This window comes from Propithecus coquereli, unplaced genomic scaffold (assembly GCF_000956105.1).
Source record: "Propithecus coquereli isolate 6110/MARCELLA unplaced genomic scaffold, Pcoq_1.0 Scaffold115, whole genome shotgun sequence".
Lineage (NCBI taxonomy): Eukaryota > Metazoa > Chordata > Mammalia > Primates > Indriidae > Propithecus > Propithecus coquereli.
The window spans coordinates 1,615,966-1,629,236 of record NW_012135525.1 but is presented as its reverse complement, the minus strand read 5'-3'; the positions used below and the strand labels follow the sequence as shown (position 1 = coordinate 1,629,236).

At 35.2% G+C, this 13,271-nt stretch overlaps 1 protein-coding gene across 3 annotated transcripts in view; it reads right to left on the bottom strand.

Moving 5' to 3' along the window:
* JMJD1C (jumonji domain containing 1C) overlaps positions 1 to 13,271 on the bottom strand; it is a 342,815-nt gene that overhangs the window by 28,557 nt on the left and 300,987 nt on the right. For all 3 annotated transcript variants that reach the window (XM_012657501.1, XM_012657520.1, XM_012657511.1), the window contains 3 exons: positions 9,380 to 9,552; positions 6,891 to 9,103; positions 1,231 to 1,432 (listed from right to left, as the gene is read on the bottom strand). In XM_012657501.1, coding sequence (XP_012512955.1) covers positions 1,231 to 1,432; positions 6,891 to 9,103; positions 9,380 to 9,552 — 2,588 coding nt within the window. The remainder of the gene's footprint in view (positions 1 to 1,230; positions 1,433 to 6,890; positions 9,104 to 9,379; positions 9,553 to 13,271) is intronic.

Genomic DNA, 13,271 nt, shown 5'->3' with positions numbered 1-13,271 from the left:
TGCCCGAAAGCCTTCTGAATCATCTGAGTAGTTTCCATGGAAGAATGTTCAGGCTTAATGCAAAATTTGATGCAGATCTGCTGCTCTACTTGTTCAGTCATTTTGAATGTGACAGCCACACAGTACACATCCTCACTCAATGGCGTCTAGCACCCCACTGAGCAGTACGGTGAACTCACTGTTCACACATGTGCATTCCATTCCACTCTCCTTGGCTGCCAGGTTACATCGATGTAGTGCAAACCATTCACGTTATATTAACCATGGCTGGATACTTTCTGGACAGACCTTATGTATACACACACATGAATGAATGGGACTACACTAAGGACTTTGTGTACTTTATCTCCTTTAACTTTCATTAAACCTCTCTAACTTAGGTACATTTATCATTCACATTTTGTAGAGGAGACAGGCTTAGTTGTACTTCTACTATAGTTAATGAAGTCACATAGGAACTTTATTAACTATAAAGGGACAGAGTTGGGATTCACAGCCAGGAATGACTGATTTTAGAATGTGAAACAGACATCAGTCAGTCTTTACTGGCTAGGTTATCTAGCTATTCCTTAGTTGAACTTTTACAAGCCTGTAAGTTTTCAGTTTTAACGTAATATTTAGTAATATTAAATCAGAAAATAGATTAATAACTGTTAAGTGGTTTTTATATTTTATTACAAAACCTGTGACATGCGACATAGTACTAATAAATCCTCCTTGTCATTTTACTACTCAAATTTCTCCAGTTACAAATATTTAATGTATGTTTAATAAAAGTATGGGTACTGCAATGGAATATATCGACTTAAGCTTAATAGCCTAGATTGTTTACTTAGATTTAATAGACAATTTGTGATTACTACCTGAAGCACAAATATGAATACTACATTGTTTTGGCCAAAGTATATAAATTTTTAAAAAACTCCTTAAACAAAAACCAAATTGCTGTTTCCTATGATTTTCTAGGAAAAACACTAACATTTTCTCATTAAGGAATAAATCTCTTGGAAGAGAAAAGCCATATGGAACACAGGTAATAATGTGAGTATGTATTTAGTTCAATAGTTAGCTACTGTTAAAATTTAGCATAAAAAATTTAATATTCTTTTATAATGTTTCAGAAACATGGAGACTCAAAAGACTGATTCCCCTATCCAAAAGGGACCTTCAGCATAACAATATAATTTCTAATACCAATACATTTTTTCCCAATTTCATATTTTCACTTACCGTCTAAAGTAGTAAAATCTACAAAATACTGGTGAGTGAGTTGGTTCTTCTCCTTTTTTACTGCGAATAAGTCTACATTCTCGGCACTTTTGTAAATTAGGCCCTATCTCACAGCAGGAGTCATCCTGTAAAAAGGATTCCCCAGTTTGCTTCAGCTTCTTTACTTTACGCCAATCTTTTAATACCGAGCGAGGAATGCCAGCTGTAAAATCAGTAGGAAAGTTTTAGCAAGATTATGTTTTATAAAAAGTTAAACTCCTTGAGATAAAATTCAAGTCAGTCACATAACGATGACAATACAGTAAGACTGTAGAAAAGAAGCAAAGACATTAAGAATTCTAGTTACTTATTAATAACTAAAAAGTCCAGAACAGCATATCTATTTACTTACTAACCAAATGAACCACTCTTATGTCAGTATACTGGAAATGCAGAATTGTGTAAATTTTCCAGCTGACTGAACTCTTTACATATTAAATATTTATATATGTATACTAGCAAACATGAGAATCATTCTCATTCTATGTAAAACATGACTGAAAATACAGTCCTTTCTATACTGAAATTTGGTTTACCTAGGAGGAAGCTCTTTCAAGATCCACAGCAAGAACCTAAAGACCAAAAGTCTCTATACTTAGAAATTTCATGCTACTTTCAACATATTTCTATTGAAATACTTAATCTGATTTTCTAAGGTAAGTGTAGCTCATTGAGACAAGTGATTTTAAAAAACCTGTATTTGAAAGAAAAGGGCCTAAGTTATTTCTCCTAATATCTTTTCCTTAATACCCTGCATGTGCTATCAGCATATTGATGGAAGCAGTAACTTTTAGAAAAATAAAAAGGTTTGAAGAAAGTAAAAGGAAGAAAACTGGTCGGACATAGTGGCTCATACCTATAATCCCAGCACTTTGGGAGGACTTGGTGGGAGGGTCGCTTGAGGCTAGGAGTGCAAAATTGGCCTGGGCAACATAGTGAGACCCCACCTCCACGGAAAGTAGAAAAATTAACCGGGTATGGTGGCCCGCACCTGTAGTCCTAGTTACCTGAGAGGCTATTATTGTGCCACTGCACTTCAGCCCTTCAGCCTGTTCAGCCTGGGTGATAAAGCAAGACCCTGACTCCAAAAAAAAAAAAAAAAGGGAAAAAAGAAAAGAAGAAGCCAATATTAACTTAACTCTCTTTATTGATGAAAAGAAAAAAAGCACTGAAGAAGTGTAAAGGAAAGAAAGTGAACTATGTAGTCTAATATTTGCAAAAGAAAAAAGTCAATTCATCTACATATTCTACACCATTGCTCCATCACATTTGTTAAGTTGAGCCTAACAAGTGTTAAGAACATTGGCTCAAGTAAGCAGTTATCTACAGAGCAGGAGGAATCTCCAGAACATGAGGAACCCCCCAAATTAAGTTTTGACTATTAAATTTAAAAATATATATTTATTTAAAAGCAAACTAGGTTGGGACTAGCAAGTATTTCTTGACTCCAGTTTGTAAGTGTACTTATTCCACCCATATTAACATAGCTATATATCAGACAACAGATTTATATAGTTTGCTATTTCTGTCATGTTTAAAGAACAAAGTGTATTTCCTACCCTGCGTTTCCTAACCTACATTTGCATTTTCTAATCATGCTCATTTTGTGGAGAGGTACTATTCTCCTGAGACTAGCTCCTTCTGGCAGAGACTTGTAGCAAGAGCTCCACTATTACTTATTTGTTGATAGTGTAAGCAGTACAATTACAGAATGATCATTTATCTTACTAGAGAAAGTACTGTGTTTAAAATATAGAGTAGCCCATTTGAAATGAGGACTAATTATTAAGCACTTCTAGGATTGCAGCCTGGTTCTTTATAATTACATGTTTTCCCTCCTCTTCTGTCTCTAACTTAGGGCAAGGAGCCATTTAGCTTAATCCACTAGAGAAACACACATGCATATACACACATAGACATACACTGCCCCCCCCAACTTATGTAAAAGGTTTATATTTCCTCCATTGTATGTAAGACAGATTCTTCCTATAGATTGGTACAAAAAGTTCAGAGCTTTTAAAAGTCAGAATAAATGACTGAATTATTATACTGCTGATAAATCTTTATTTGGCACAGTAGGTTTTAATCATTTATTTACTTTTTAATTTATTACACTAGAATAAACTAAATGCAATCTATTATATTTTGACTAGAAAATAACTTTAACCAATATGCTTTTAATTCCAGATAATGAAACAGTTCAGAGTATAGATCACCATACCACTGTTAACAATTTAAACAGCACTATAATAAAGAACCAGACATTTCAAAGCAAATCTCAATTATGTGACACAAAATAGGCACTGAGAGCTTTTAAAAGAAAAAAAAAATGAATTACAAAGACAGGAAGGTCCAATTCATATAGAGAACTTTTGATATTATAGTTTTTGCTTTAGGCCAAACATGAGTGTAGCTAACTCCTTTTATAAATTTAACTGCTATAGTATTTGTATGATCAATATAATTTCATCTTTCAATTCTATATATCTATTGGCAATATCTAAAATCAAAGTTTAAGATTAATATACTCAGTCAACAAAAAATACCTAAGTCAATGGATATTTCTTCTTTCATAAGAACCTTTTTAACCCTAGTTTTCTATTAGCAAATCCGCAAATAGCTGCTTAAGCAATTGGGGAGGAAGAAAATAAGAGACAAATAAATGCCAACTTTTAATCTCTGATATTCCATCCCCTTAAAAATATTTTCTGGAGATACAGAAATTAACTCTGATCATAGTTAAATCATTGGTTGTATATCATAGGACTTACATATATACTTAAATATGATGGGTAATTTCAAGTTATAAAATGAAATTATGTAAAAATGAGTCATGGAAAAGCAGCCAACTTTTAATTAACAGAAACAAAAGGCAGCAGATATGAAGATATTCCAAAACAGTAGATACAGCAAAATCTATTAATCTGCCTTTAGAATGTATTGAGAAATATACTATGTGTGTATAAAATATATAATTACACATGTATAATAGTGTATGTAATCATAATATATCCTCTAAGTAAAAGCTTAACTCAACTCTTTTTGATTGACCATGACTGATGACAACCCCACTAAACATTAGAAGGAAAATGGTCGCATTTAATCCATAAAGTAGATAATCCACTCAGGTTTAGAAGTTCCTTGACTTATGACAACTCCCAATTTAAAGAACTTTTCTAACTCAGGAGGCTGAGGCAGGAGGATTGCTTGAGCCCAGGAGTTTGAGGTTGCAGTGCATTATGATTGTACCTATAATTGGCCACTGCACTCCAGCCTGGACAACATAGTGAGTCCCCATCTCTAGAAAAAAATTTTTTTTAAAAAAGAACTTTTTTAGATAGCTCAGAATAAATGTATACTTTGTCCATAATTAATAGATGGCATTTAATAGTATCTTAACATTACTTTGGACTTGGTGAACAAATAGGATAAACAGCCTCTCTGAAGATAAGCGCTTAGTTACCAAGTAGAAGAGATTTGACATCACAACTTATGGGAATAAAGGCACTCATTCTGGCCTGTCTCAGAACTCTTACTTGGGAATATGAACATTCGTCTCAAGATAAAAAGAGAGTATGTACTTCATTAAGAGTTAATTTATAAATTTACCTTCACAAGAGTTTTCTAGTGTTAAAAGCTGGAAGGTTCCTATCTGCTTTCTTTTTCTGTAAGTTTAACTAAAGTATTTGAATATACAACACCAAACGAAATGTTATGTGAGACAGAAGACAATTATTGACCACACTAAATCTATTATAAATTCATGGGGGGAGTGGTGGTGGTAGTAAGGAGAACACATGAGAAAAAGCAATATTGTATATAATCCAATATTCAAATAAATGGCAGGTATTCTTCGTTGTCAATCTCCCTGTCTTCTGACTATATTTGCATTTTAGTCAGTCAGTCTCTCTGTCTCTAGTTGAGCTTGTCCTTCTTTCACTTTCTGACTGTCCTTTTCTATGATTCCATCCTCCTGTTTTTCTCTCCTTCACTTTGCCTCTGGTTTCCACACAAGCATGTGGGAAAACCTCATTCAGAGAAATGGCATAAATAAGAGCCTCCAAGCATCCGAGTGCTTGTGAAAGTACTTCTTGAATGTCCATATTGTCACATATTTCATATATTGTATGTGGATGAACACCTGGATACAGTGAACTATTAAGTGCTTTCTGTATTGTGGAACATACCTAAAAAGAAATAAACAAACTGAGAAAAACTACTTCTAGAGTAAAAACATATAGAAACACTTTATAGTGAATACTACTGTTAAGTATCACTTATTTTGTCCAGCCACAGCCACAAAAGAAATAGAAATATTATCAATGTTGAAGCTATAACTTATTATGGAAATTCTTCTTGAACATAGAAATGAACACGCAAACCACAAGCCTCCCCCTTTTAGCCATTAAGGACTGTTTGAATGAGCAGCAGTGTTAGTTAAACAGATGATAATTTCAATACGCTTCCAATTTTTTACCAGATAAGGGCGAAATATAGGCCACATTCGTATTATTCCGAAGTATAGTCAGCCCTCCATTAACTGTGGGTTAGACATCCATAGATTGAACTAACCACTGATCAAAAATAGTGGGAGGGAAAAATTCTACAAAGTTCCAAAAAGTAAAACTTGAATTTGCCATGTGCAGAATACCACGTTGAATAAACATGAATGAAGTGATGTGCAGGCATTGTATTAGATAAGTAATGTAGAGATGATATAAAGTATGCAGGAGGATGTGCATGGGTTACGTGCAAATACAGTCATGCATTGGTTAACAATGGGGATACATTATGAGAAATACATCCTTAGGATTTTCTCATTGTGGAACCATCATAGAATGTACTTCTACAAACCTAGATGGTATATTGTGCCTAGACTACAGACCTGCACAGCATGTTACCATACTGCATACTGGAGACAATTGTAACACGATGTTAAGCACTTGTGTATCTAAACATAGAAAAGCTATAGGAAAAATATAGCATTATAATCTTAATGAGACCACTGTCACACATGCATTCTATAGTTGATCAAAATGTCATTATGCAGCACATGTCTGTATTAAGCCATTTTCTATAAGGTACTTGAGCCATCTGTGAATTATGGTATTCATGGGGGTTCCTGGAACTAATCTTCCACATATATGCCATGGGATAACTGTAATTCTCTTCTAGAAATGTGCCCTAAAGTAAGTATTTGTGAGTAGGATTTCTTCTTCAACTAAACCCTGTTACAGGTAAATACCTTAGCTGATATTAGAAATCCATTTTGGTATTTTGACAGCCATAATTGTATTCTGACAGTTCCTAGAAATGGTCTAAATTATGAAAAACTACTAAATTAAAAATTGGGTTACACACATTACCTACAGTGAGTGCTAGGTAAAACAGATGTATTTCTACAAGTCTCTTAAAAATGGAGGAATAAATCTTCTCTCCTTTTCTCTTACAGGATTACTTATGAAATGTAGAAATGAAATCAGTGAGCGTATACCTAAAACTAAGGCATGAAAATAAAGGCAAAAGATCCCTTTAAGCTCACTAACCTTTAAAGAACCACATCATTACGGCTAAAACATTCAGCACATTTTATCTGAGATAAAACAAAGTAATTGACTTACTATTACTGTTGGTTTGCAACTTCAATTTACTTTTCTCTTTGGCACTCCTGCTGAGAACTCCATTGGGTTTCAAATCTTCATCTATTTCACCTTTTCTCTTCTGTAAATCATTTTGCTTCTTTTTGTATGTTGGCTTAGGTTGCCTTTTAGTCCTTTGCTCTGACTTACTTTCACTTTCATCTGATTCTCCACTTTCAGAGCCAGATTCGTAAGTTCTTTTGGCTTTTCTCCTATTGGCTTTATCATCTTTTACATATTTATCAGCTATAATTTTACTATCTACACTATTTTGTATATCATTAGATGTAGAGGCTATTAAGTTGACAGAACATGGCTTAATAATTTCTGACACAGAATTCCCTGAATTTTCCATTTTATTAGTATTTTTATCTTCTTCTGAATGTCTAGTAAGCCAAGCCTTTTTCAGTTTAGTATGGTAGTTCGGTTGACTTGTCTGGGATACTTGCCCATTTCCTACAGAGTTTGCTTTGTTAATTGTACTACAGATTACAGTGCTATCCAGGGGAAGGGAGGCTGAAGATGTCTGATTTTTCACAGCATTAGGTTCAGTCTCATTGACATTACTACTTTTATATTGAGCTGCAGCCAATGCTGCCTTGTGCTTTTTTAAATGGATAAAATCAGTTGTGCCTGAGAACCCAGAACTGGGCTGAATAGCACTTCCTGTCTTACTACTGGCTAGTGTAACTGGAGCTGTGGTGCTGACCTTGCATTCTTGTGTTGGAACCATTGACTGATTGACATTTTTTGAAGAGGTACATTCTAAGGATGTAGAGGCCAAAATGGTATTTGATAAAGAGGAAATTACTTCTGAACCACCCCAGCTGGAAACACTGGCAGTAGTGGCAGCAGATGTGAATACATCCGTTTTGGTATTACACATGGTATTTACGGCAGACATGGCTGAACTGGGAAGACTGCCCTGTGAGACAGCCTGAAAGTTTTTTTCAGATTTTGTGTGAGCACTATCTGAATTCACATTTGGCAAAATGATTCTTCCAGTCTCTCCGGATTCTGCTGGTTTGAGGCAATCTGTTTTATTTGTCCCAGTTGAAGATCTTTCACTAACTCGATTTTTAGAAGCTAACTGTATTGCTGGCATGCTATCAATTTTTGTACTCGAAGGTGGACGTACAATGACAGATGCCATAGCAACCTGTGATTTTCCACTGCTTTTCTCCACATGCCATTCAGCTTTCTCTTTGCTGAGGTTATTATTAGGTCTCCACATTTCTGTCAAAGTCTGTTCAGAAGAACTCTTAAAATTTGCCTGAGAGTCTTTTGGCTCAGGTATTAGAGTTGGAGGTTTTTGTGATTCTTGAACTTTCCCACCAGCATTTACTGGCATCACTGGAGTTAAAGTTGGAGGAGAAAGGCTACTATAGCTGCTTTCCTTTCTTTCCAGGCTGTGATGGATTGGTGGGTGAAACACTGGTGCTCTATGTAAAGCAGGCATACTACGGAGTGTATTTGTAGAAGAAACTGTCAAATGGGTAGGACTCCTACAATCATTTCTGAAGGTTGTTACTGAGTGAGAGGCAATCTGATGGGGAAGATGTTCTGGTATCTTGCCTACTAAACCTTCACTTTCTGATTGGTGTTTAATCAAAGGTGGTGGCTTTGAAAGAGACGATATAAACGAAGTCAGGGTTTGAGGATTAGCTGCTGCTGCTGCTGCTGCAAGGGCATTACTCTGTTTTTCATTGTAAATATTTGAAACTTCTTTGGATGGGTATGATCTCGGTGGTTCATTGACCACACTATTAGACAATGTAGTGAAATAGTTACTTTGGGGCAAACTCTGAGGAACTGAGTGCTTCATTTTATAAAGGTCTGATACTGAGCGTTCTACATCTGTATCTTGTTTGATGACATGGCTTTTAGGACTAGAAGATGATGATGCTACTCTGGAATAACTATCTCTTTCACCCTCAAGCCCCTTGATTTTAGTTGTAAAGGGAGCAACATCAATACTTTCTTGAAGAATTCGACGGTGTTCCTCCTTATATTTGTTTAATCTCTCTCCAGTCTCCTGGGGTGGCCTCTGTAATTGATTTAATAGTGGATCCACAAAATGTCTATGCAGGTGACAATCTTTTCCAGTCTGTGACCTATTTAGATCCAGGTCATTTTTTGCTGATGTGGATGCAACAGACCGTAATGGTTCCATAAAAACTTTCCTCTCCAATTCTCTGTAAAGAAAATATACAAAGATTACTGTAATCACTTTATCTTGCAAAATACAAAGACAGCTTCTATGCAACATCATTCTATTACAAAAGTAAAACATATCGTGGCATATACTCTAATATATCAAGTAAATTAGAAGGTACATCAAAACAGAACAATACTTCTTCGAAGCCTAGTTTTAAGACATTTATTAACTCAGTATTAACTGTTTAAAAAGTAAATTAAGAAACACCATGAAAGATAAGGTATTCATAATTTTTAAGCATGGGTGAACTTACTCTTTATGATGATCTACTAAAGTTTTTGTCAATGGTGGACTGGAATGCGCTGGAATTTTAAGAGGCCGATGAGGCTCTGCACTAGAAGGTCTGACAGGAATGTGACTAAGTAATCCAATACCATCTGCAGAGGTCACAGGGGTGGGCTGATGTAACCAAGGACTGGGAGAATTCTATTAAAAAAAAAAAATCTAGACTTCAGTTACAGAAAAAGGTAAACACAGTACCACAGTATAACATTAATACCAGTATTTGTGAAACCCATAACCTTTTCTAAATTTATCTTAGGAGAAATATTCAATTAAGTAACATAATTATATATATTTTTCCAAATTATGTAGAAAACTAACTAGTATTAAAATGTAATTTCCAGAAATTTGTTATTTTACTAAAAGAAGATCTTAAAATCAGTGCCTTTGGCTTACTATAAATGCTGTACACAGAATCTAGCTTACTAACAGCAAAAGAATGTATGTTGCTAATAGCAAAAACAGAATGTTATTCCTAAAATACATTTTATCAGAAAAAGAAATTATAATCAAGTTCACTTGCCGGTTTTTGTCATTAAAAATAATTAGCTTTTTCAATGTAACAATTTACTGACACTTGGCAGATAATTACATTTTCAAAACCCAAATGTACTCCTCATTTGACTAAAAGCTATAAACATTGTTGGACCATTAAACTTGGAGGTGTGGAAGTCTAACAAAGTTAATTTTGTATGTCAATATAAGGTGTCTATCTCGTAACTGAATATGTGATGACAGCAACCTCTGAGTTGAGACATACAACCATCTAATTTCATGTTACGGATTGTTTCTACACTGACATTTCTCTAGAACATATTTTATGAGTTTGTCAATAGGATGATAGTCGAATATCAGAAAAATACAATCGCCTCTGGTTTTAACAAAGGGAATAAATTGTACATCTCAAAATGATAATACAAACATTATATGATATCAGAAAGATATACTATGCTTGAGCCCAGGAGTTTGAGGTTGTGGTGAGCTGTGATGATGCCACTCCACTCTACCCTGGGCAACAGAGTGAGACTCTTGTCACAAGAAAAAAAAAAAAAAAGAAAAGAAAAGATATACTGTTATAAAATTAGATTAAAAACATACACTATAGCTATAAACCTTGCATAAGAGAAAAATGTATATACACATAAGAATCATTCAAATATACAATGTCTCAAATGGCCTCAGTTCTACAAGATCTAGAAATCTTAAATTGCTATCAATTATGGCAATGATAACAAAGCTTTTGCTCTATAAAATAACATTCAAAATTATTTTCTAATCTAGCATCTCGTGCTTATACTGTTTCTTCACTTTTGGTCACAATACTAGGGTAAGAGATCTTCATTTTTGCTCAAAATGTTATTTAAATTTACTCCCTTATAATTTTACATAAATAAAAACCCAATACGTTTGTTTTAGTTTAACACATTTATGAGCAGTTAAGACATTTTATGTTCCTATAAACATAGAGGCTGGACAGTCATGGTCTCAGTCTACGTACATATGACACATACTGAGTAAAACTCCTTCCCCAAGCCATTTTATTTATTTATTTTTCTTCTTTCCAAGGCAAATAATCTCAGACCCAAGCCATTTTAAACAGTTACTTAGGTCTATTTTCCAGAGTTTGGAAGTAAAGAAGATTCAAAGCTATTAGCCAGCTCTTGGCTCCCTTGTGCTCTTCTAGCTGTGCAGTTAAAGCTACATTCATGACACATGAGAGAGAAGGGTCAGAGTAAAAATGTGAGTGCACTAGGCATCTGGGTCACCAGGCCTACTTTCGATGCTGGCAAAGAGTGATTAATGACTCTTCACTGACTTTGACTACGTGATGTACACATTCTAATATGATTCTACCTACCACGAGATCAATGGCACCATCAAGAATGGGAATGGGTGAGAAGCTTGTGATCAACGGAAGCAAGATTCTAGAACTGAGATTTTGCCAACATCGAATGCAGTGATGCTGGTGTAGAATAAATTGTGGCAATCACAGGTGATTTCATTAAAGAAGGCCAAAACTCATGAAGGTGGAGCTAAAAGGAGTCAATGTTTGCAATAGGAATAAGCCATGAGAAACACCTTCCAAAATTGTTAGAACTGTATCTTGTACCACCAACCACTTGGTGCCCCTTACCATCAAAGTCATCTATCCAACATCTTGGGACTGATAGAAGGACTCATGACCACAGTCTATGTATGTCATCACTGCTAGCCAATATATAACAGTTTCTCTAACAAACTTTTGGCATGACAGACACTATTCTTTGTATCTATAGGCATTTCCAATGCTATATGTAAGAAATATTATCCCTGAAGTAAAGTAGAAAGTCACTAGCATTGTCTTCTAAATCACTACGCCCAACTGTGATCTCACTCAACTTCAAAAAGCTGTCAAAAAAGATGACATTAAGGTTTTAAAAACTCCCATGTTCACTGTAGCATTATAAACAAAAGCCAAGAGGTGAAAGCAACCCAAGTGTCCATTGACAGATAAATGGATAAATATAGCACACACACACAATGAAATATTATGCAGCTTTAAATTAAAAAAAAAATCCTGTCACATGCTACAACATGGATGAGCCTTGAGGACATTGTCAGTAACAAAAGAATAAATATTGTATGATTTTCACTCATATGAAATATCTAAAGTAGTCAAAATTATAGAAACAGAAAGTAGAAGGGTGGTTGTCAAAGGCTAGGGGAAGGGGATTTAGTGTTTAATAAATATAGTTTCAATTTTACAAGATGAAAAATTCTGGAGACCTGCTGCACAACAATGTGAAGTGTTAATGGTACTAATTTACACACTTAAAAATGGTTAGGATGGTAAATTTAATATTATGTGTTTTTAACCACAAAAACATATAAACAAAAAAAGGCATTAAAAAGAGCTTCTGGGGCATACTTGAAGAGTATCCTGGGTAGTACAAAGGATAAGACTGTGTCCCGGGAGTTTAACAGTGACATCCATTTCTTCACTTTTGATACCAGGGCTGGTATTGCTTTTAACAACTATTTTGTAGCATAAAAATCAATTTGCTAGAGAAATCACATAGTACATGAAAGAATAAGAGCCCTATACCCACCACCTTCAGCAGTACTTCATTAGGTAGGGAGAATTTCAGCTGTAACTTTACTCCCAAATACTAGGAATCTCCAACCTTGGGCATCCATAGGGAAGAAGGGGATCAAAGAGTTATAGCTTGTGATAAACCACTAATATGTAAATTATTAATACACAAATATTCAGCTGGGGAATATAACAATTTTGCTTATTTTTGAGACAGGGTCTTGCTCTGTTGCCCTGGCTAGAGTACAATGGTGTGATCATAGCTCACTGTAACCTCAAACTCCTGGGCTGAAGTGATCCTCCTGCCTCAGCCTCCTGAGTGGCAGGGACTACAAGCGTGTACCACCACACCCAGCTAATTGTTCTATTTTTTGTAGAGACAGGGTCTCACTACATTGCTCAGGCTGCTCTTGAACTCCTGGCCTCAAGTGATTCTCCCGCCTAGGCCTCCCAAAGTGCTAGGATTACAGACAGACATGAGCCACTGTGCCTGTACATAAAATAGTAAGGTTTTTGATAGACACTGTGAAATTACTTTTTAAAAACAAATTGTTGGCTAGGCACAGTGGCTCACACCTATAGTCCCAGGTACTCGGGAGACTGAGGCAGGAGGATCACTGGAGCCCAGGAATTTGAGGTTGCAGTGAGCTATGATCACGCCACTGCACTCCAGACTAGGCGATAGAGACCCTATCTCAACAAAAAAACAAACACCTTTACAATTTAATATAAATTTTAATCCAGAAATTTCATGTCTCGACATTTAGTTGAGCAAAATAATTATGGATAC